Below are 25,475 nucleotides of genomic sequence, written 5' to 3' on the forward strand. Positions count from 1 at the left end.
TGACCTCAGCAGATTCTCCCTGGGTGGCGGAATCTGGTGAAGCAGATTCAGTTTTGGCAAAATATTGCCAAACATGGTGTCATATCCTGAAGTTGTCATGGGCTGTGGGAAAATCTGAGACGAAATGCTTAGTGGCCCCAAATTTATGTTGTTAGGTGAGAAAGTTGTTAAGTGAGTTTTGCCCCATTTTACGACTTTTCTTGCTGCATTTGTTAAGTGAATCATTGCAGCTGTTAAATTAGTAACACGGTTGTGAAGTGAATCTTGCTTCCCCATTGACTTTGCTTGTCAGAAGGTCACAAAAGAGAATCATGTGACCACCGGGACCCTGCAACCGTCATAAATAGGAGTCAGTCATTAAGCAACTGAATGTAAATCACCTGACCATGGGGATGCTGCAATGGTCATAAGTGTGAAAAATGGTCGTGTCACTTTCTTTAGTGCCGCTGTCACTTCGAATGGACACTAAGTGAACTGTTGTAAGTCGAGGACTACCTGTATGCCATTCTGAAAAGATTGGAGGAGACCTCCAATGTAGCAGTGAAGGAAAGTCATTAGCATCACCCAGCCTTTGTGGAGTGTCTCTAAAGCCAGCCTGGATTACTGCTATGTCAACTGAATATTGGTTGGTTTATTTGAAAATACTCTAAATCATAATGGGGATCTTGTCTAAAGCTTGATTCATCCCAAAGACCTTTCTACATCCTTTTAAAATACTTTTCTTCAAAATGAAAATTGTCCTGCAACATCAATTTCTAGTAGTGTATATAGTTTTGATACCTGAATAAGGGACAAGAATGTACCGTATTTGCCGGCGTATAAGACGACTTTTTTGCCCGAAAAACATGCCTCCAAGTGGGGGTCGTCTTATACGCCGGTATATCCACTGCCGGCTTTCGGATGCTTGTTGGACGCAGCGAAGGCGCCTCTGGCTTCCCGGATCCCCTGCGTCGCTTCGCTTCATCCCGCTCGCTCGCTCCGCCCGAGGCTGCAGCCTTCCTGCTCTTCCCACGGCCCCTGGCACTCCGCCCTGCCGCTGCAGCCCCGGGATTTCTGGAGGGCGTTTCTGGTGGTGGTGGGGGGTCGTCTTATACGCCGGGTCGTCTTATACGCCGGCAAATACGGTATATGATAGCTATTATCAAATCCCTATCATTGCTGAGAGACAGACATGGCAATGGATGGCATTCACAAAGAAATAAAAGTTGCAATTAGATTGTCCTTACGAGCCATAGCGTTCACTTTTCCTGCTTTTGTTGAAAAAAAAAAAAAGAGCTTGTCTCTCATCTTTTGGAAGCTGAATATGAGGCAAAAATGTACTATCGTTTTGTGTTGTTTTGTTTTATAAAGTCTGTTCTCGATTTCTCATATTTTTAAGCAAGGGATTAATGCCAGCTAGTTTCACGTACATATTCTGGGCAGGAGAGATTCCAGATTGTTTTCAATCTACTGGAAAGGGATTGCTGTTCTGTAAAAATTTAGAAATTCGGCTTTTTAGAGTAGAGGTGGTGAATTCTTTAAGATAAGAAGAAGAAGATAAGAAGAACTTAAACTTTAAAAATATCTGTTAAACTTGCCAGTTTATGGTTTGTGGAGTTGAAGTTCTGTTTCAGACTTCCTTGGGACATGCTTCATCAGGCTCTGTCTTTAAATTACTTTCTAAGACCATCATCAAATCACTGACACATTTCTATATTAAAAAAGACCTGCTTGCCAGAACTCTGAGGAAGTCACTCAAACTGCTCATTTCAGATAGCCGAAAAACCTTCAGCAGAAGTCACATTTACACTGATTCTGATCATGGTTTTCAAAATAATGATGCAGCATATCCCAAAACAGTTATGGTGTAACAGTGAACCTTATGAACATAAAATTGCAATCCTATCTGACACTACACCTTTTCTCTCGTAGAAGTCAGTAAATATAGACCACGGATTATTGTTCGTGTGACTTTTCCACTAAGAGAAAATAAGCAGCTTTCTTATTCATCCAGAAAAGCCCTCACATTCAGAAATATAGCCCTTAACTGGTTTCACCCAGCACTTTTCTTCTCTTGTCACGCACAGACTTGGAGATTCTGTGAAACTTCGGGATTAGCTTATTTGTATTTCATTGTTTTCTTTTCTAGCTGTAATCCGTTTAGCTATGGTATGCTGAGTTTATCTGATTAGCACCTAATGAGCCAAACGGAACTGGAGAGAAAGTGGTGTTGCCATTCTGCAACATATGAGAAATCAAGTTTTAGTAACCTTGTTTCTCCTGAATACTTGAAATTCTTTAACTGTCTTTGCTAGGAATATCAAGTCTGGCTTCTTTTTAAGCTGTGCTACAGTGAGAGGATATCATCTGTTTGGATAGAAGAATATCCTGAAAATCCTGAATTTGTCTTGTAAAGGAAATAGATTGGGATAAGGCGACAGGACGATAAAATAATGCATTGTTCCATTTCTTTCCCCAGCTGGCATCCTTCACCTGGATAGCAATACAGATTCAGCATGTGGCTTTATACATTTGATGGGTATTAGTTCAGAGAAGACAGTAATTGTACCCACAAGTTTGGAAAAATATATTTCCATTCCATTGCTGCCAGTCAATTGCAGTGTGTAATTGCTGCTTGGAGAGCAAGGCACAAGAGTGTGAATACTTAACAGCTGAAATTGGAACTCATTTAAAACCATCCTACTCTTTATGGATGATCTGAATCGGGATTGAAAACATAAAGTTTGAATCACTGAAAACTACACTTGGAAAATTCGTTAACACAAAACGGATTTTGAGCTAGCAGATGCATATTGAAGCTGAGTTGGCAACTAAAGGTGCACAGTAAAAATGGGGCTGTTGTCTAGTTAAATAAATTCTTGTTGCTTCACCCTTTGCAGTTTTAAAAAGTTAAAGCAAGCACCATAGCGCCCAAGGCTTAATTCCAGTAGCTCTAATGGAACTTTCTTTAATGCAAAATGGTTTAGGATCATTTATAGTAATTATTTTTCCAGAACAACAAATAAATAAAACACTTATATAGTCTTTTTGTTGATGTTTGTACAAATCAGGAGCCATCTTAGAAGAGATTAACAACACTAGACTAAACAACTGCCTCAATCTCATCTTCTGCAATAGTTTGAATTTAATTTCACGGAATACAAACTAAAGAACCCTTTTCCAGTAGTGACCACAATATGATTGACTTTTGTCTCAACATACGTCCACACAAAAATCACCACAATGATGTAATCCCCAATTGTAACTTCAAAAAGGCAACTATGATCTTATACACAACGATCTCTCATCCCTTGATTGGCAATCTCTATTCACTGGATGCAATACTGTTGAAGACCATTACAACATATTTTTACTTGAAGTCAAAAGAGTCATCAAACTATATGTACCAACAACAACTCCCAAAACAAAACAAAAAAGCAGATTACCCATATCAATAAGGAAACTTCAATCCAAAAGAGATCACTCTGGCGGAAAAACAAATCTGGTCACGTTGCCAATTTCAAAAACCGATACAAAAATTTATGCCACCAGATAAAGACCGAATGCACCAATTATCACATTAAACAAGAGGAAAACCTTCTAAGCACCTATTCCACCCGTGCTTTTTACAATTTTGTAAACAACAAACTAAAAGACTCAAGGTCCATCCCTCCCTTGAGAGGACCTGATGGTAAAGACTGCAACGACGACACCATTAAAGCCAACATCTTTAACACATTCTTGGCTCAGTATTTGTAAACAGCAATGGATCATGCCCAGTATTTCCTAGCCGTACCACAGATAACAACAATGATCTAATACATATCGATTTTACAGAAGACAATGTTGAAAAAGCACTACGCAATCTAAAACCATCTCTATCTATTGGACCGGATGGAATATGTGCCTACTTCTTAAGAAAGCTATCCACTGCCATAGCCAAACCTCTAAGCATAATCTTTGAAAACTCTTTCAGAACCAGCTCCTTGCCTAACCTATGGTCACAAGCCACAGTCATCCCCATCTTCAAAAAGGGAGACCCAAGCCTAGTTGAAAATTACAGGCCAATCTCCTTATGCTGCGTCACCTGTAAAGTCATGGAATCAATTATTAACCAATCCATCATCCTCCACTTAGAGACAAATAACCTACTCTCCAATAAACAATTTGGTTTCAGAAAAAAACTATCCTGTAATCTGCAACTCTTACACTGCAAAAACATATGGACGACACAACTCGACCAGGGCAAAGCAATAGACGCAATCTACATAGACTTCTGTAAAGCCTTTGATTCAGTGGTACACGACAAACTACTCCTAAAAATAAAATCCTATGGTATCTCTGGACAACTGAATAACTGGATAGAAGCATTCCTGTCAAACAGACAACAAATGGTCAAAATCGGGAGGCGTCCTATCAAATCCAGTACCTGTCAATAGTGGTGTTCCCCAAGGCAGTGTTCTAGGACCAACTCTCTTCATACTCTACATAAACGACCTCTGTGATCATATTAAGAGCAATTGCGTTCTCTTCGCTGATGATGTAAAGCTGTTCAATACCACAGACAATACTGCTACCCTACAAAAAGATCTTGACTATGTATCAGAATGGTCAAACAAATGGCAACTTCAAATCTCAACAAATAAATGCTCTGTCTTACATATTGGCAAAAAAATCAGAAAATAAAATACAAGCTGAATAGTCAAGATCTTGTTGATGACCCAAGCTCTGTAAAGGACCTTGGAATACTCACCTCTAATGATCTAAGTGCTAGAGCCCACTGCAACTACATAGCCAAAAAGGCATTAAGAGTTGTTAACCTAATCCTACGTAGCTTTTCTCTGGTAATATCACACTACTAACCAGAGCATACAAAACATTTGCTAGACCAATACTCGAATACAGTTCATCAGTCTGGAACCCACATTACGTATCTGATATTAGCACAATTGAGAAAGTCCAGAAATATTTCACAAGAAGAGTTCTCCACTCCTCTACTCGTTGTAGAATACCTTATGCCACCAGACTTGAAATTCTAGAACTAGAAAACCTTGAATTACGCCGTCTTCGGTCTGACTTAAGCATGGTATATAAAATCATACATTGCAATGTCCTACCTGTCAATGAATACTTCAGCTTCAACCATAACAAGAGCACACAATAGATACAAACTCAAAGTAAACCGCACCAAACTTGATTGCAGGAAATACGACTTCAGCAATAGAGTGGTCAATGTCTGGAATACTCTACCCGACTCTGTAGTTTCTTCCCCAAACCCCAAAAACTTTAACCTTAGACTATTGACCTCACCCCTTTCCTAAGAGGCCTGTAGGGGCGTGCATAAGCGCACCAACGTGCCTACCGTCCCTGTCCTATTGTTTCTCTTATTCTTTTATTTTTCTTATATGTACCCATTTCATGTATTCACAACTATGTATACATTTATACTTATTATCTTGTAAACAATTGGCAAATCAAATAAATAAATAAATAAAATAAAATAAATACATGATAAGAGAAAGAATGCCTCTTCTAAGATGGCTCCCTTCCTTATAAATACAGTACTTATCTACTGAAAGTAACAGGCTGATGTTATAGGTAGTCTTTGTTTAGTGACCACAATTGAGACTGGCAACTTGGTCATTAAGTGAAATAGTTACCAAGTGAAACCATGACTATGCTTACAATTTTACTTCAGCTTTCCTTTGCTTTACAGACCTGTAAAGTGAATGTCTTAAATGCGAGGATTAGTCATTATTTTTTCATCTCCATCATAATCGCGAATGGCCACTAAATGAGGGAGTGGCTAAGCAAAGATAACTGTATTGTAATTATCATAAAAGTATAATCATTTCCCCACTCTTCCCCTCTTTTTTTTTGGTCACTTCCTTTTCAGGTTTGCAATGATGTGTGGCTACATGTCTCAGTTTGAAACTATACAAAACAAAATCAGGAATGGCTATCTTTTTAAGGTATGTTTTGGATAGCTTTCTTAAACTGCTTGCTACTGTTATTAACTAAGTTCACCCTGACGGTACTGAAAATTATGTTTAAAGTAAAATTAACTCTGCCTGGGAGGCACAGTTTACTGTCAGAGTTACGTTGATGAACGCTTTTGTGTGTGTGTGTGTGTGTGTAATCATCCACATAACTTAACCTAGTTTTCAAGCTGAAAAGAATTTAAAAGTGGGCCTTTTGGATTAGCCACAATATTTTCATCCTCCTCCTACTCTAAATGCGAAAGGAGCAGCATGAGGCCCTGCTAACCTGGAGGCCCAGAGTATGTGGTTCGATATGTTTGCTTTAGAAACATTCATTTGCTCCTGATTCCGTGAATTCCAACTTCTGAGGGTGTCTCTGCTCACAACAGATTTAAAACGCTGTTCTCTTAAAATCAGCCCCGTCTTAATCCTGAGTTCAGCTGATTGAGAGAGGATTCCTGAAATGCACTCCACTTTTATCATTTCTGTCTACACGTATTCTTTGGTGGTTATTAGGCATTTTTAATGCACAACCTTGATGAACTCTTAATATTTATGGAATACGTAAGCAAACAAGATGCCTAAATGTATTGTGTGGCAAAACAGCTGAAAACAGGAAGGACAGATCTTTCTTATGATCTTCTTTCTTACAGGAACATCTTGACCAAGCAATTGCCCTTAAACCACAAGATCCCCTTTTATATTATCTAACTGGAAGGTGGTGTTATGAAGTAAGTATCCTGTGATCCTTTTAAGTATTTACTCATCAGAAGTTCATGAAGATTTTTTTTTTTGAAAGGGGAAAAAAAAAAGGGGAGGGCAGCTGAGTAATTTTATACAATTTGGGACTTGATTAAAACTATACCTTAGGCTGTTATGAGAGATGCACTTTAAAGCCCTAAAGGGTTTATGTCCAGGGTAACTTCACAACAGCCTCTTCCTATAATACATATAAAGAACAGTCGCTGGAACTGGGTATGTCTAGTCTGATGAAAAGAAGGACTTGGGGGGACATGACACCAGTGTTCCAAAATCTCAGGGGTCGAACTGTTTTCCAAAGCACCTGAAGGCAGGACAAGAAGCAGTGGGTGGAAACCAATCAAGGAGAGAAGCAACCTAGAATTAAAGAGAAATTTCCTGACAGTTAGAACAATTAATCAGTGGAACAACTTGCCTCCAGAGGTTGTGAATGCTCCAACACTGGAAGCTTTTCAGAAGAGATTAGACAGCCATTTGTCTGAAACGGTATAGGGTTTCCTGCCTAAGCAGGAGGTTGGACTAGAAGACCTCCAAAGGTCCCTTCCAACTCTGTTATTCTATTCTATCCCTATTCTGTTCTAAGATCTGATGGAGAAACTGTAGCCCTAAGGTAGAGGATCAGTGTCTAACTTTAGCTACTACATATACCTGCTTTTACGTTTTTCCCTCCTTCTGTTTAATGGTTGTTAGCCTCCTAGAATAGAATCCAAGCTGATAATTTGGACATCACCATTCATATAATAAAACTATTAATAATGGCAACTTACTCTTTTTCATAAACAGAAAATACTCTATAGTTTATATATGTATTTTCAATTACTCACATTTATTGGGATACTGTATCCAATTCTGGTCACTATGAACAAAAATGATGCTAAGACTCTAGAAATAGTGCAGAGAAGAGCAACAAAGGGATGATAAGGGATCTGGAAATTAAACCATATGAAGAATCGTTAAGGGAACTAGGTATGTCTAGCTCCTAGCCTATTGAAGAGAAGGATTAGGGTGACATGATAGCTGTCTTCTGATACTTGAGGGGCTGTCACAGAAAAAGAGAGGTCAAGCTAGTCTTCAAAGTACTTGTGAGCAGGAGAACAAGTGGTGAGTGGAAGCTTATCAGAAAGAGATTCAACCTGAAACTAAGGAGGAATTTCTTGACAATGAGAACAATTAAGCAGTGGAACAGCTTGTTTTCCTGAAGATATGGGTGCACCATCACTGCAAGTTTTCAAGAAAAAAAAGGACAACCATTTGTCCAGGATGACATAAACAGGAGGTAAGTCTAGAAGACCTCCAAGATCCTTTTGAGCCCTATGATTCTATGATTTCTAAGGTGGCATGTTTAGCCTTGAGTAGGTTGAGAGGGGAACTTGATAGTACTTCGTATACAAGGATGTCATCTCATGTTCTGTAGTGCGAGTCATAGAAGAAAGGGTTTCAATTACAAGAAGGTAGATTTCAGCTGAGCTTTAGGAAGAAAAATCTCAACAATAACATCAGTTAGCAGCAAAGCCAATTACCTACACGAGTGATGAGTCCACTTGGTCGGATATACAGTATTTGACATCAAGGCCGGAGAGCCATCTGTCTGAAATATTTCAATTTTGAGTCCTTCATCGGAGGTTGAACTTAATGGTCTACAACTCTACATGGCCCCTTCCAACTCTTATAATATGACCTTTTAAAATTACAGTTATAATAATATTTCTTTTAATTTCATTTTTAGAATACACTAGAGTCAAGGGAAACAGAACCTCTGGGGAAAGAAGGATTACTAAGCAATATAGACCAAACTCGCATCCAAACCAAAATGTGAAACTGAAATCCTCTATATCAGTTCTTATTAAGTTTTGCAAGAAAATGTATATTGCCCCAGACAGTTCCTTTATTTTGCAATTCAGCTACAAGTCTTAGAAGCTGATTTCAGATTCCACATGGAAAATCGAGAAGCCTGTGTGCTTCAGTATCACAGATGAAACTTGTTTGGGAGCCATCAATTTGTGGTATTCTGAGTGTGTGTGCATTCATGCATGCCAATACGTACATAAAAATTTGAATGGTTTCTAGTATATTATAGAAACAGTATTTCTCTTTGTTTTACTTTTCCAACAATCCGTATATGCTTCAGCTGGATGGAATGACCTTAATGGTGTTGTTCAAAGTTCTCTGAGCTTTGAGTTCTTCCAAGAGTTCTTCCTCACAGCTACATTGACATGCTATTATCCTACCCTTCAATTGGCAGCAAGTATACCAACATCAATTGCATGGCCATGATGCCTGAAGCCCCATTCCTCTTCCGTGGCAAAGTCAGAGTCTGATGCTGCCCTAACAGTTTTAATGTAGGGCAGCTTACATGTAGCAATTGGCGGATCTCTGAGTTGTGTTTACCCTTCAACCCAGTGTGTTTTTAATGTGAGGTGAACCCTGCCTGGAGTACCATGACTGGTGCCTGGAATGAAATTTTTTACCCACTTTCAAGTTGCTTCAATTACAGATTGCTTTCATTGAGGTTCCCCATAGTATAGAAATAACCAGGCTGCTTATGTTTACTATTCTTCTGGAAGAGCCCTCTAGCCGTGTCCAAAATGAAGACAAGAGAAGCCGATAGGTCACAAGCATGATGGGTGAAGTGTGAAGAAGTCATATCTGTTTCTTTCTATGCCCTTCTATGTGTAGTCTGTTGCCCAGACTATTTTAGGTAGTGTTCTTCCAGAAGAGTGGTGGACATGGCATTCAGAAATACCCTGACGGGTCAAAGAAATGGCATTACAAGGAAATTGCAAAGAGAATCAAGAGTGGCCCTTCTCATTCTATTCCTTTGTTAAGGCTTTATGAGGGATGGAGTAAAAGGAAATAAAGTGGTGCAAGGAAATGTCAGTGTTGGCAGGAAATGGTCAGGTCAGATTTAGCCTGTGCCACTGGCCTCCTCTTTGAGGCTGAAAGATGAAACAGGCAAAATCCTTGACAATTTCACTGTAGCTCTCCTATATCCCAAATCAGGATAACGTCAGCAAGAGTAGCAGAAATGGTATTCAGCAGGTTCTGAACAAGTTCTGGAGAACCGGTAGCGGAAATTTTGAGTAGTTCAGAGAACTGGCAAATACCACCTCTGACCGGCTCCCGAGTCCCAGCTGATCGGTTGGGCCTTCTTTTGTTGCCCTGCATGGGAGAACAGAGCTGGAAAGCAGGTTAGTGGGGTGAGGAAGGAATGGAGATTTTACAGTATCCTTCCCCTGCCATGCCCACCAAGCCACGCCCACAGAACCAGTAGTACAAAATTTTGAATCCCACCACTGAAGAGTAGCCCATAAAGCAGGGGTCCCCAGGTACCGGTCCGCGGAACAAGTCCTACCGGGCCGCTGGTTGCTGGGCGCCGCCATCTTTTTGATGAAAAAGTGCTTCGGTGAGCTTTTCCGGGTAGAAAGCCATTTCTACCCGGAAAAGCTCACCGGCGCTAAGCGCCGCCATCTTTTTGATGAAAAAGTGCTTCCGGTGAGGTCACCGGAAGCACTTTTTCATCAAAAAGATGGCGGCGCCCAGCTGATGCCGTGCCGGCCACGGCGCCCAGCTGATGCCGGTGCGGGCGGCATAAAAAAGGTTGGGGATCACTGCCATAAAGTACAGAAAATTGCACCGGAATAGGCAGAACAACACACACACACACACACACCACAACCATTAAAAAGGGCAATCATGTAAAAATGCCTAGTCATTCAAAACAGCAGAAATGCACTCATTTGTAACAGACAGTAGTAAACAGCTGGCAGAACTCTCTCTGAACGAATGAACAAGTTTGCCTTCATTTGTAAGAACTCTCTTTGCCCATTTAAATCAACCAGGACACTAGTCTTTTTTTTTTTAAGACCACATTTATTGGTTTATAAAAGACTTCTTTTTCAAAAGATGGCTAAATATGTTTAAAAACAGATCTAGCGCTCTTCAGTGCTAAGCCTGTGTTTAGAAGGACTATGCCTATTGCATAATGCCTCTGCAGGCCAAGTGCATTGGCGGAAGCTAGGTGTGCCCAGCAACTTGAGGGCAGGAACATTCCCACTACAGCCTAAAGAAAGAGGCAAGTATTTAACAGATCAACAGAGTTGGAAGGGACCTTGTAGGTCATCTAGTCCAACCCTCCCAAGCAGGAGACCCTACACCATTTCTGACAGATGACAGTCCGGTCTCTTTTTGAAAGCTTCCAGTAATGAAACTTGAAAGCTTCCAGTGATGAAACTTGGAACCCACAACTTGTGAAGGCAAGTTGTTCCATTGCTTGATTGTTCTTACTGTCAGAAAATTTCTCCTTGTTTCTAGGTTGAATCTCTCCTTGATCAGTTTCCATCCATTATTCCTCATCTGGCCTTCAGGTGCTTTGGAAAATAGCTTGACCCTTTCCTCTCTGTGGCAGCCCCTAAATATTGGAAGACTGCTATCATGTCTCCCCTGGTCCTTCTCTTCACTAGACTAGCCATGCCCAGTTCCTGTAACCGTTCTTCATATGTTTTAGCCTCCAGTCTCCTAATCATCCTGGTTGCTCTTCTCTTCTCTCCACTTTTTCTAGAGTCTCAACATCTTTTTATAGTGTGACCAAAACTGGATGCAGTATTCTAGGTGTGGTCTTACTAAGGCTTATGCCAACCTCTAAGTACATCATCACCAACATAATCAACCAGCCATCACAGATTATACAGCAATATGTGTGTTGGAAGAACAGAAAAACCAATATTTCAATATTGGAACATACTTTAAGCTGCCTATAATAAGCTGGGCCTGAATTGAAAGCAATATCAAGAGGATCTATTTTCAGAAATCTGCTAACAAGGCATATTTGTGCCATGGTTGGCTGGATATAAGAATAAGCCCCAAAAGGACTTAGAAGAGTACATAGGTAGTCCTCTACTTACAACCATTCCTTTAAGAACCTTTCAAAGTTAAAACAACACTGAAAACCACTAGTGCTTGCACTTATGACCATTGCAATCTTCTCGTGACCACGATAAGGACTTTTGGCAACCAGCATCTATTTACAATGCTTGCAGCGTTCTGGGCTCACGTGATTTGTAACCTTCCCAGGGGACTTCCAATAGGCAAGGTCAATTGGGAAAGCTGGATTCGCTTAACAACTTTGTGATTCGTTTAACAACCAATGGCAAAAAAGATGGTAAAATTGGGCACGATTCAGTTAATGACTGCATCGCCTAGGGATGAAAGTTCCAGCTCCAGTTGTGGTCATAAGGCAAGGACTATATGTAGAAAGAGTAAAAGTATGTTAAAAAATGAACCCTTTCAGTAGTGAGTGTGATCACACTTTTCTTACAAAGGGGTTGTGAGAAAGGGCTCTCTGTGTTTTACATAGTTTCCATCCTTTTGCAAATCATTCCAATAACTACATAAAATGTGTATTCATGATACAGCCTATTCTTCTTAGTAGATGAGGATGCAACCAGCCTTGTTCCGAGAAGTTTTTGGGTCCTTCCTTACCTTAGTCCAAAATCCCAAAGGCAAAACATAGTAATATATAAATAAGTTGGTAGTCCAAGGGTTTAAACTCTCCTAGGCTACATGCAACCATAAAATCTTTTTAGTGCAGCCCCTGTGGCCCATTTTGACCATAAAGAAAATACAGCAGTGCGATAATTTAAAAAATGGGCAGAATGCTTTTCTGTCAGTTGGAAGTAGAAAAAAAAATGAACAGTATAGGACCGTGATGACAAACCTATGGCACGTGTGCTGGAAGTTGCCTGGAAGACCCCCCACTGTGCATGCATGTCCTGCATGCCCAACAGCTGAGTGTTGGTATCTGGCAGGGGCGCAGGAGATGCGCGTGCATGTGCAGAGATGCAGAGGGTGCGCGGGGGGGGTCATGTGCATGTGCAGGGGGCATGGGGGGGCCAGCGCACATTGTCTTCTAGGTGCTGGCATGGGAGCCGAAAAAGGTTAGCCACCACTGGTATAGGACCTGTCCCCCAAATAGGCTTAAAACACTTATAAAAATAAGGGGGAAATGTAAGGTCCTGCAAAATTTATTTTAAAAAGGGATCAGCGGTCCCCACCATTTTTGGAACCAAAATGTGGAAGACGATTATTCCACAGACTGGGGGAAGGAGGAGCACGCCACCTAGATCCTTTGCACGCACCGTTTACGGTAGGGTTTGCACACCCGTGAGAATCTAATGCCTGGTGATCTGAGGTGGAGCTGAGATGGTGATGCTAGTGCCAGCAGAGGCTGCAAATACAGATGAAGCTTAGCTCCCTTGCCCACTGCTCACCTCCAGTGGTGCGCCCCGGTTCCTAACAGGCCACGGATCAGCACCAGTCTGTGGTCTGGAGGTTGGGGACCCCTAATGGAGATATTTTATCATGACACTTAATACGCAAAAAACAACAACACTAAATGATTTTTTTTCTTCACCTTTCCCTTCTTCCTGTTGGGGTTTCCAAAGGTCGCTCAGTTGTCTTGGATTGAGAAAAAAGTAGCCGCTGCTCTTTTCGGGACTCCGCCAACTTCGACAATACACGAGGCTTTGCAGAATTTCCTGAAGGTAGATAAAATATTCCCTCTTCTCTCTGGCTGCCAACAGGCTGGCATTCAAGAAATTTGTTCAACAAATTGTTTCTCAGGAGCTCATCAAAAGATTTTTTTTTTTCAGATGATGTCTTTAGAAGAGTGACCGCTCCTGTTCACCTAAGCTGAATTTCAGGATCTGCTGTGTTGCTCTTTTTTTTTTGCAATTAAATATTCAGCCTTTAAACTTCATCCGTAGAGTTGTTTATGAGCATTTCCTGTGGGAATAGCTCCTGTTGTCATCTCTGACAAGTTAAACACAGGAAGTTTCTCTGAGCAATTTAATAATTGCTGCTTAGCACAAATGCCTTAAAGAGATTAGAGCTTTCATCCCCTTCTCTTCTTCTCCTCTGCTTCCCTCCCCACTTTTCTCTTTGTTACTTCATTGGGTGTCTTCACTTTAATCCTTAGTGCTAGTTAAGAAGTAGAAATAATGGATCGTCTAGATTTCAGACAGTTTCCCGTCCTCGGATCCCTTCCTGAAAGTGATATACTGTACATATAGTCCAGCAGCCTCTATTGAATGACTTAGATAAGAAAGGGTATGAAGATCATGGGAGTAGAATAGCCCTTGCTAAACGATTTCTGTCTGGTCTCTGGGATCCTTCCTCCTACCAGTCTACAAGGTGATCCTTTGTGTACTATTTCAACAGTTGGTAGAAACCAAGCAAATATTAAGCCTGTTTCTGCTCACTGGATTGGTCGTAATAGTTCAGTAAATCAATAGAGGTGACCTGTGGCTAATAGCAGCAGAAGTCTCAAACTTGTGGAAGCTATATGGTGCTTACATTACTGAAATGTCTAGTTTTTGCTTGCCCCAGGTGCATCTTGTATGAACCACACAAACTATGGGTATCTGCAACCTTACTCTTACTAGCTAAGTTTTGGGAAGATTTATTTGCTTTGCAAGAATTGTATCATAGATATGCTGACGCAGGTGGCACGCAGAGCCATTTGTGCAGGTACCCAAGCCGCAGGCAAACTTACTCATTGTGCATGCGCGTGCCTCACAGTTGATTTTCGGCTGGTTTGAGGCCTTTTTCGGACTCCCAGAGGCTTGAAAAAAGCCTCTGCAGGCAGAATAGGCCCGTTTCATCACTTCCTGTAATACCGGAAGTGACGAAACGGGCCTATTATTTGGCCTGCAAAGCCTGCAGAAGCTTTTTTTCAAGCCTCTGGGAGGCCAAAAAGCAGCTGTAAGGCGCAGTGCAGGTAAGGGGGCTGGGGGGAGCTGGGGGGATTGTGCACATATGCCCAGGGGGCATGCATGCATTGCCTTCTGAGTGCTGGCACATGAGTGCACAGGTGCAACCGCACACAATTTTTGGCACAGGAACCCAAAAGGTTAGCCACCACTGTGCTAGACCATTGGCACCTGAAGCTTTGGCATCAATTCTGGATTGGTGCCATACCCTTATGATCCTTTGCCCTGCTGAGTAGCTGAGCTTATTGACTTCTGTGGGGCATCATGAATCACCCAAATTCTGTTGATTTTCAACATAGCAACTCCTCCAAAGCTTGGGAGCAAGTTAATTCTCACCGATGGGAATTCCTTTTCTACAGTCCTCGCAGTGGTGGTATTCAAATAAAGTTGCCACTGGTTCGGTGGGCGTGCTTTGCGGGCGGGCGCACACTTTGCATGCACGCACACAAAATGAGCACTTTGCACAGACGCAGAGGCATTTGCACAGGCGCAGAGGCATTCTAACTCGCCTCCTGCAAGCCTGCATGATGCCGGTCGCTGCAGCAGCTACCACTCGGCGCTATTCTGCAACGTGCAAAGCAGCTGCGCTTTGAATTCTGGCCATAAAAGTGAGTATGGGAGCCCAGGCGGGCAGGTGGGTCAAACACAGAGCAGCGGAGAGAACTGGTTCCGTCTCCGCTGCTCATTGCCACTACCAGCTCTCCAGAACCAGGTAGAGCCGGTCGAATACCACCACTGAGTCGGTCGAATACCACCACTTGGCTCTCTTCCTTCCCTGCAGCTACATAATGCCAGAACATCCCCCTTGGACCAAGCGATGGCTTTTATCAATACCTTTTAATATTGTTCCCTGCAAAAACAGAGACAGAATGAGAGCACAGTACTAGCTTCCTGTCAATGTGTATCTTCAACCATTAGCAACTCAAGAGAGAGCTGTTCAAATCCAGAAATGGATATTGGCATTGTGAAGACATATGAGCAGTACAAGGTTTGGGGCATCAAAGCAATTGTTAAATGGACATATGCCTGGTATTGCTATGGCATTCTCATCTTTCTATCTTTTTGTCTTTATACTCAGGCTGAAGAAATACATCCCAGATATTCTAAATGCAACTATGTGTATTTGGCAAAGGTATGGGGCATTGCGGTCTTTCTCAACTTTCTTTTCTTTTCTCATGTTTGATTTTGAATGCAAAACAAATTTCTGGTCACTAAACACCTGTTGTAATTTTTTCCCTTGCGCTTCTTTCTGTCTAAGTGCTACAAAGATCTGGGCCAGAGGAGCAATGCTCTGAGTTGCTGTGAAACAGCATCGTCCATTCTGCCAGTCACCAAAGAGGTAGGTCTGAGGGTTGTATATTTTTACTTTCTACACTATCTGTTGATGTCAGAAGATGTTGTCTGGATTCAGCATCTCTGATTAATTTCAGTCAAGTTGCAGAGAAGAAATTCTTGGCAAACTGAGTTCTTTAACAATTATACAGGAAGATCTAGAAACGAAAAGAAGTTATGTGTTCAAAGTCTTGCAAAATAAGGCATAAGAACATGAAAGAACTTCTGACGTCTGTGATTGCAATGTTGAAAATGTGTAAAATCCGATATTATGAAATTATACTTAACTAGATGATACGATCACAGGGCTAATGTCTAATTTGATTATGAACTGGACAATTTGCCGTGCAGATTGGTGACTTTGACTGCTGTGGTCTAATTTTGTAATTATTACTGTCTGATTTAGAAATTACTCTTCAGGAGAAAATGGCTACTCAACCTTATTAAGCCCACTGATTCATCATGCTTTAAAATGACTTTAAAAATAGGGGGATAAGGAATCATAGAAATTATATCTCATTGTGATTTAGTTATCTAGCACTTTTTAACTAGGCAATATACGCAGTATAAGTTTTGTGTAGTGAAGACAGAGATTGGGAATGAATGAATACTATAAATTCCTTTCCAGCACTGATACATTATTGCTTAGCTAGTTTTATTGTCTACTTGCAACTATCCATCCAGCTTACATTTGAAGACATGAAGCTTTTAATATTGCCTTCCAATATAAATAATGCTTAGTGTTCAACTATCCTTGGGAAATGGCAACACTTGGGCCTCAGGATCCCAGCATAATAAATTAGACTGAGGAAATGTATTTCAGAAGTCAGCAGTGACAACCGATGTCCATCTTGTTGCCAAGAAAACTACTTGGCTTCCTCTGTGAAGTCATTAGGAGTTAAACTCAACTTGAAGAAAACTACCTTTTTCTGAGCAGTGACAACACATTATTCTTCTACTTAATTCTAGTGAGTACAGTGCCAAGTTCTCTGATCCTTTCCAAAGGACAGATAAATCCCAATATCGACATTTCTGACATTTGCAGCAAAGAGAGACCTTCTTATGCTTGTACATAAATGCTTATGTTTATACGTGGGGCTTTTGTTGTTCGTTAAATTCGTTAAATTTGTTGTTCATTCAGTTCAGTCACTTCTGACCCTTATTTTGTCAGGATTAGTTTCTGGTTTAAAAAAAAAAGTTATTGTAAGTTCATGCTTGTGTCACAAGTGATAGTATCTGACTCCCTTGTTTTTTGTCAGCTCTTTTCCTTTTATTTGTATATATATATATATATATATTTAAAATCGTAAAGTAAAAGACAGATCAAAAGAAAAAAAAAGGAAAGAAACGAAATAGAAGGGACCAAAACCCTAAAGCTAAGAAATACAACTTTTGGCTTTTCAACAAATAGTTACAATTTTATAGTCCTTCCTCCCTCTTAGATATTATATAAATCCCTTAGCCTCTTACTTAATTTATATCTTTCTTAACCTTCAATCTCATAAGTCATTGTGTCCTTTCTTTCTTCTTTCAGTAACAAATGTTTCCAGACTTTTTCCAGACAAAAAAAAAATGCATTTTTCCCCCTGACCAGACAGGTCAATGTTGCCATTTCTGTGAATTCTGACATTTTCACAACCCATTTTTCAACTGTGAAGATTTTGTTCTTCTTGCATTATTATACATCAAATAATCTTGCTGTAGTGACCATATACAAAATAAGCCCACCATGGATATTTTTCTAATTGATTGCCCATAAATCCCATTAAAAAGAGTTCTGGATTTTTTTGCAAATATCATTTTAAAAAATTTCTTAACTTTCCCACAAGTCTACCACACATAATAGTTCCTGCCTTTTGTCATCTTTTTCATTTGCCTTTCATTTTTCCAAATATATAAAAATCTTCTCAAATAATTTTGCCTTCAGATTATGCATCTGAAATACTTAAGCTTTACCTTTATTATTAATGTTTCCAATGAGGAGAATTTTCTTCAGTTAGTTTTTATATTGATGATTTGTTCTGCTTGCAGGCCGAGGTGTTTTCACAATATTCTCCAGCATTCAAGGGTACCAATTTGTCTTAGTTCTGATGGTCTAACTTTCATCGTTGTATGTTTCCGCTGGGAAAACCATAGTCTTGATAATTCATATTTTTATTGTCATAACATTTGCAAGTAGTCCTCAACTTACAACAGTTCATTTAGCGACTGCTCAAAGTTACAACGGCACTGAAAAAGCTGACTCAGATCATTTTTCACACTTATGACCATTTCAGCATCCCCATGGTCATGTGATCAAAACTCAGAAGCTTGGCAACTGGCTCATATTTAGGACGGTTGAAGTGTCCTGGGGTCATGTGATCACCTTTTATGACAAGCAAAGTCAACGGGGAAGCCAGATTCCACTTTACAACTGTGTGACTAACTTAACAACTCCAGTGATTCACTTAACAACGATAGCCACAAAATGGGGCAAAAGTCATTTTAACAAATGTTTCACTTGGCAACAGAAATTTTGGGCTCTATTTTGGTCGTAAGTTGAGGACTGGCTACATAATGTGAGCTCTATATTTTGTCAAAATCTGTCATTGACTTTCCCCTGGAAAGCAGATGCCTCTTTTTTGCATGGCTATCCTCACCAACTCTATGTATTTTTGAGCCTAGGAAGATAAAATCTTCAGCTTTCCTTTGAGTTAAAGGTAAAGGTTCCCCTCGAACATACGTGCTAGTCGTTTCCGGCTCTAGGGGGCGGAGCTCATCTCTGTTACAAAGCGAAAGAGTCAGCGCTGTCCGAAGACATCTCCGTGGTCATGTGGCTGGCATGACTAAGCGCACAAAACGCTATTACCTTCCCACCAAAGTGGTCCCTATTTTTCTACGTGCATTTTTACATGCTTTCGAACTGCTAGGTTGACAGAAGCTGCGACAAGTAACAGGATCTCACTCAGTTACGCGGTGCTAGGAATTCAAACTGTCAATCTTTCTGATCGACAAGCTCAGCGTCTTAGTTACTGAGCCACCAGTCCCTTGAGTGTTACTCAGATCATTTGAGATACAGACCTGCAAAGGTTGTAAATTCAAATATTGATCACAAAATGACTAGTTTGGCCTTATCATTGTAACTGTGAAGGGTCACTAAACGACGCTGCCATTAAATGAGGACTAGCTGTATAGATAAATATCTTATACGAATGTCTTTGTTTTCAGCTACACTATGAGCAAATTTGTGGTGATAGTTATGGAATCTAAACCAGATAGAAAATGACTTCGTGCAAATAAGTTTTGCTTAGAGATGAATCACTTAATACAATTTCATTTCCAAAGGCCACCCAGATTTGTGGGAGCTGAACTTGAAGTTCAAGAACAACAAAACGCTCAGAGGTACAGAGCAGCTGTAAAACCAACAAAGCGGAGGTCCCTCTTGAGTATCTGTGTTTAACAGCAACAAAGGAGAGGGAGAAAATGCAAATTAGAAACTTCAAGCCTTAGGAATGTTGGGTTCACTGAAATACCTCCAAAGGTGACTGTTGGAAGATGAAAACCTTTAATTATAAGCCATTAGAGTTGTAGATAACACTTCATTACACTTCTTTAGAAGGAAATTGGAAAGGGAAAAGGAAAAGTATAGTATAAAAGTAGTGTCTTCTCCCCTTTCTCCTACTTTGTTTTTGTACTGCATTTGGAAGAAGAATGAACCAGTAATCCTTTCTGCACTATTAACACTGAACATAATCTCTTGTTTTGATGCAGAAATTGGTGCTGGCTTGGGTGGTTCTTAAGGCATAATTACTTAAGCTTAATTCTTTTCTTTTTTTTTTTTTTTCCTTTTTAGGATCAAGAAGCTGAGAAAGTTTTAGAAAATTTACTTCCATCCTTGAAGCTTTAACGATGACACAAACACCATTTGGGTTCTATGAAAAAAGGCAGAAGACTCAAGTCCCTGTTCTGGAAGAAGCATTCTGTTGAATTCAGAGGGATTTCAGTCCATTTTGGAGTTAGGATTTGAGGGGATGGGGAGGAATTTTAATTTTTAATTATGGTGGTTCAATGACAAATGAACGGACTGACTTTTCTAAGCCTACAATTTTTGTACAAGTTACTTCAGGGCCTGCAATAATAAGAGACTTACGTGCAATGTTATCATTTCAACAGGACAGTCTTACATTCTGTCCATGCAACCCCATTACGTTGGGTTTTCTGAGGCCATGTAGACCATTTTATGGAGCTGCTGTCTTGTGTGAAAAAACTGCAGAAAAAAAGTGAAACCATCTGTCCTTTTCGTCTGGCAGTACCCTTCTCTAAGGTGAAGAAAAAGCAATTCACTCGGGATATGGCTTTATTTTTGCAACATTAGCAGAAGAACAGTGCTTACCGCATTCCTTTTATTTTCATAACATTTATCTCCAACAAACAGGTTGCAATTCAGGATTCTTAATCAATGGTACCAATGAATTTAACCCAGGGAAATCAACCATCTTTTCTTTTTCTCATTTTTTTAATGCATAGAGACAATGAATTTAGCATTTAAAATACCAATTTTAACTTGTTGGGACTCTCCAAATGTGAAATCCACTGCTGGCAATGGATATATTTGTAGTTGCTGAACGATGGGCATAATTTTGCTGAGAAGGATTAGCTAGTTGGTTTTATGCCTGAATGCAGATGTATGTAACTGTGTTTTTCTGCTGAAGAGACATGGAAGATGTTATATTATGTGTTTCTTTTCTCTTGAAAAACATCAATTTTGTGGGAAAAGTATACTTTGTGGATATAACTTGGTCTTTGAATCTTAAGTTGAAAAAAAATAAAGACGTGGTGAATTTGTCATATGTTGACATTTCTGGGCACCCAAATATTTTGGCATTTCCTTCATCTGGCTAATATTTCTCCTTGGAGATTATCTCTCTGCCTCTGGGTTCTGACTAGCACACATTTCAAAGTACAGGCTGTCGATATTATTTGAGCCCCCTGAAGCAGGAAACAGCTGACTCTCCATCTTTTTTGCCAAACCAACTGCCATTCACATCCAAGCTCAAAACGGCAAGCCAAAATGTAACCTTAAACTTGTGAGACAGACGTAAGTGATTTTACTCCATGATGTTGTGGCCAAATAGACAGACAGACCATTCAACTGTGAAATGGAAGAGTCCATGGCCAAGGAGAAAAAAAATTCCCAGGAAAATCTAATCCCTGAATATCACTTGTGTAAAGTTTTAAACATTACCTATTTACTTTGTTAGAAGTCTGTTAGAATGTGTTGTTCCCACTTCCTTGCTGCCCTACACTGAGATCATCCACATAGAAATAAAGTTTAAGACAGAATTAAAATACATTTGTAAAACAACCTAATACATATGAGTGAGGTCCGTGATACAGCCTATATCAAATTATAATGCAACCACTAAAATTATATTAAATGTGATAACATCGAAAGTTACATAACAAAGTGATCTAAAATTGAAATGAATTATAGCTGCATAGAATGCATTGGAAAATTGGCCCATCAGGTTCGGAGGGATCTTCTGTGATGCTACAGAAAGCCTAGCTACATATGCTATAACAAAAGATATGAACAGTATCTGGGCATAGACTGAATCTGAGTGACCAGGATGTCTATTAATCAGAGGTAGTATGAATCTAGTTCAGTTGTCTCTATAAAAAGACCAACAAAGAATAATATGTTTTGTAGTTTTTACCTCTCCAAAATCACAATTGTACTTTCAGACAATGGTACTTTTTAGTATTTACCATCCAGTACTGCAGAGGGAAGAGGTTGCATGACATCGGGCAAGAGAGAAAGCTTTCTGACAGCTAAGTGGTTGTTAGATTGATAAGTCAACAGCACTTTAGAAAAAAAATCAGAACTCCATTAAGGACATGGTATTACGTAATGATGTTAATGTGATTCATTCTGGCTTCAGGGTAAGAGGAAAGCATGGCAAAATGGCCATCTGGATTATTCCACTACGTTCTAATGTCTACCTGTGCTAAAAAATATTCCCAGAGATGGCAAAGTTAGGGTGTTGCTGCTGAATTATTTGTCCTAACACATACGTTTTATATAAATTTAGAATGTTTTCAAATGCAAAATACAAAAAACAGGGCTCTAAGGAGTATGGGTTCCAATCTCTTTTCATTTTCATCACCAGAGGCCAGCTCCTGACATCAGATGTTCTTAAATTGGATAGAAGATAAAGCAGCATGGTAGAGGTTGGTCAAAGTGTGACCTGAAGACCCAAGCTTTGCCTCAGTTCTCCTCCATGACTTAACTCCATTTGTTGTAGTAATCTATATCTGTGTCACAGCAATGTTTCCACCTTGCTAGATTAAATATTGAGGAACTTCATTTCAGTCCAATTTTCTCTTTGTAGTAAAGTCCAGCTCTTCTTTCTCCATGTCTCCAACAAGAAGAGGGTGGGGAAGAGAGAGAAAGAGACAGAACGATCTCCCTGTGGAAGACCTGAATATTCAGAAACTTATAAACATTGAGTATAATTAGCTGCATGTAGAAAAAAGAGGCAATAAAAGGAACTGAAGCTTATAACTTGCAATATTTACACTTGATGCAAAGCAGGCTGCATTAATCTTGAATTTTGTGCTTTTAATGAACCCTTGGCAAAGGCATGACACAAAAGCAATCTGCCGTGTCGGTTATACAAACACATATTAATGCAACAATTCTCAGTTTGGCAAGATGCACTCAGAAACTACCATTAGAGTGTGGATAATTATTTAATTTTACAGGGATAGGATTTTTTTTTTATTTTTGCCAGTCTCTGGGCAATTTATAAAGTTAGATAATCAAAAACTAGAATTCTAAGATCAAAATATGCAGTAGATTGTGTTGCCATTACACAAGAACAATATAAGCACCTTCACTCTTCATTCACCCTACATCTATAATTGATGCACATGTATTTCGCATTGAGATATTAAGACCATTGCTATTAAAAATTTACAGTCCTTTAGCTGGCTACAACCCCAAGTATTTGTCCTTCAACTGGGAAATAGTAGTAGCAGTAGTAGTAGTGGAAGACATGGTTTAGCTATAGGGTCAAACTCATATAGTGTCGAGTGTACCCTATCTTTCTATGGAGCTAAGAATTTGTCTCAAATTCTTTTCAGTGGAGAGGGGCGCAAATATCACTCTGCCCATCTATAACCCAGCAGAAAGCAAGAATTGGCCAAGTTACTGAATTGCTTCAAGGACATTTTCTGTAATTTATTGATCTTCATAATAAAACCATCAGTCCTCCCAAGAGAATAATCAAAACCAACAAATGCTCATTTTCCTCTCTGATGCTCCCTCCATGTTCCAGAATTTACTGTTGTTCCTCCCTTCTAACCTCCTGCTTGTTAATCAGTACCGCTGGAACTTACCATTCAAAAAGGATCAAAGAGAACTGAGGCCCACCCAAAAAGACTTCACTGTAATTATGTCATAGCCCAGTTCAGAAAATCAGTGGCAGAAGTGAAATCCCTGGGAAGAGTTAAAGGCCTCAGCATTTGGACAGGGCAGCATTACAACAAGTGACTTATATTATTGAGACAATTTCACATTGAAAAGGTTTCAATCTCTTCTAGTCCTAATTCAGGGGTCTCCAACCTTGGCATCTTTAAGACTTGTGGACTTCAACTTCCAGAATTCCTCAGCTAGCAAAGCCACAAAATCCACCAGTCTTAAAGTTGCCAAGGTTGGAGACTCCTGTAATCAATATGGGAGCTATGGGAGCTAATACTTCAGTTTTGGAAATTTTCAATAGTACTCCAGTCCAGTGGTGGGATTCAAATTTTTTTTACTACCGGTTCTGTGGGCGTAGCTTGGTGGGCATGGCAGGGGAAGGATATTGTAAAATCTCCAATCAGAGGTGGTATTTGCTGGTTCTCTGAACTACTCAAAATTTCCACTACCGGTTCTCCAGAACTGGTCAGAACCTGCTGAATACCACCTCTGCTGCAGTCCCAGGATCAAACTTCCTTATTTCTTCCTATGTACCAGTTAATGCCTTCCCTCCCTGCACTCTTAATTATACCAGCATTTGTGTTTGCAGAAAAGCCAGGCCAAGCAACACAGACGGTTTCCATTACAGCGCAAAACAGAAACATGTGAAACCTCATGAACAACTTGTCAGCTCATTTCACTCCAGGGAGGCCCGATTGATTACTTGTGTCAAATAATTCCCGCCACTATATATTGCCAGTAGAAAAACTGAATGGATGGATGGATGGATGGATGGAGAAAGTGAAGACTTGCTATAGGTGCTCTCCCTGTTCATTAATTGCATTAATATTATTAGTGCCTCTACTTTCCAATAGGTTTCTGAGTACAATTCAAGGTGCTAGTTTTAACTAACAAAGCCCCCATGGGGAATGACATTTTCTCATCTCTAGTAACTCCCCACAGCAATAGCTAGAAGAAATCCACTCAGATCTTAGCTCCACTCATACAGCAGAAATGGCTTCACCTATTATGCATCATTGCCCATTCAACCGCTTTCCCCACTGCCTCTTAAGTGTGACCCTTGGCCACTAAACATTTCAATTCCTGGTTTAAAATCAGGATGTGGGAAAAACAGTCTTTCTACATATGCACTTACTACTTCTGAGCTCATGCCTGGAAAGATTGCAACAATGCCAGGAATATGTTTTTTTGGGTGGGTTGAAGTGGGAGGTTGCTTCAATGGCTGCACTTAGACTTTGGAGTTCCCTTCCATGTTCTTTCCCTTCCTGAATGGCCTTTCAGAAGATTTATAATGCTTTCCTTTTTAAAAAGAACATTGGGATTGTAACTGTTTTTTGATCAAATTAATCAGGTTTCAGAATTGCATTTTAATTGCTGTTCAGTTTTGTTTTGTTCCTGCTTGCTGCTATTTTAACGATGTTCTACAATTGTTAATCAGTTGTGAGCTGCCCAAAAAAATCTCTTCTGAGAAAAAAATGGAAGGAATTCAAATAAAGTGATGAACATATGCAGCGTGTAAAACTCAGGAAGATCTTTCTGTATGGTCACTGCTGAGTTCAAGGTTGTTAAGAAAATTGGGTGGGGTTCATAGTTTTTAAGATAATCTTAAGCAACAGAATAGCAAATGACAGGAAAAAATCCGCAGATAAAGCAGTCATGGAGTATTATTTGCTCAAAATAGGAGCAGCAACCCAGATTTAAGTCTACTTAACTATGAAGCCATTTCTGCGTTTTTCAACCACTCGTTTAATTTAATTGAATTAATTTAATGGAAAATAAATTATGTTTTTTTCCTTTTCCAGAAGCAAGACATAAAGTGAAATGTTTATGGCGGGGCGACATTGTTTTTGTATACAAGATATAACACTTAAAAGTGTTGGAGTAAGATCTGGACCACAAAAATCCAAATGTCCACTAGATGACAGCATTTAATATAACAATTAGAGTTAATATATTTAAATGTATAATATTTAAATATACTAATTTATCTAATAGTACCCATATCTAGAGGTCATCAGGTTTTTGCAGCCCAGCTCTACAAAATTGATTTTAAAAAAGAGGTTTTCAAAACAGATATTTGGTTTGCCTCTGGTCAAATGATAAATTCCTCAAGAATCCCAAATTTTCAGCACACCCACACATTTCCCCTACCTTTGGCTCAAAGATATCTCCCTAACCAGTAAGAATACATCTTCA

At 39.8% G+C, this 25,475-nt stretch overlaps 1 protein-coding gene across 5 annotated transcripts in view; it reads left to right on the forward strand.

Annotated features, from left to right (window-relative positions):
* The window catches only part of RMDN2 (regulator of microtubule dynamics 2), a 34,197-nt gene extending 13,558 nt beyond the window's left edge, over window positions 1-20,639 (forward strand). For all 5 annotated transcript variants that reach the window (XM_026680695.2, XM_087966392.1, XM_087966402.1 and 2 more), the window contains 6 exons: window positions 5,876-5,951; window positions 6,614-6,691; window positions 13,160-13,258; window positions 15,564-15,617; window positions 15,744-15,824; window positions 19,650-20,639. In XM_026680695.2, the coding sequence (XP_026536480.1) occupies window positions 5,876-5,951; window positions 6,614-6,691; window positions 13,160-13,258; window positions 15,564-15,617; window positions 15,744-15,824; window positions 19,650-19,703 (442 nt within the window). In that variant the 3' untranslated portion in view covers window positions 19,704-20,639. The remainder of the gene's footprint in view (window positions 1-5,875; window positions 5,952-6,613; window positions 6,692-13,159; window positions 13,259-15,563; window positions 15,618-15,743; window positions 15,825-19,649) is intronic.
* The last annotated feature ends 4,836 nt before the right edge of the window (window positions 20,640-25,475 follow it).

This window comes from Notechis scutatus, chromosome 1 (assembly GCF_049901735.1).
Source record: "Notechis scutatus isolate UNSWTSFEM ecotype Mainland chromosome 1, rNotScu1.2, whole genome shotgun sequence".
NCBI classification, from domain to species: Eukaryota; Metazoa; Chordata; class Lepidosauria; order Squamata; family Elapidae; genus Notechis; species Notechis scutatus.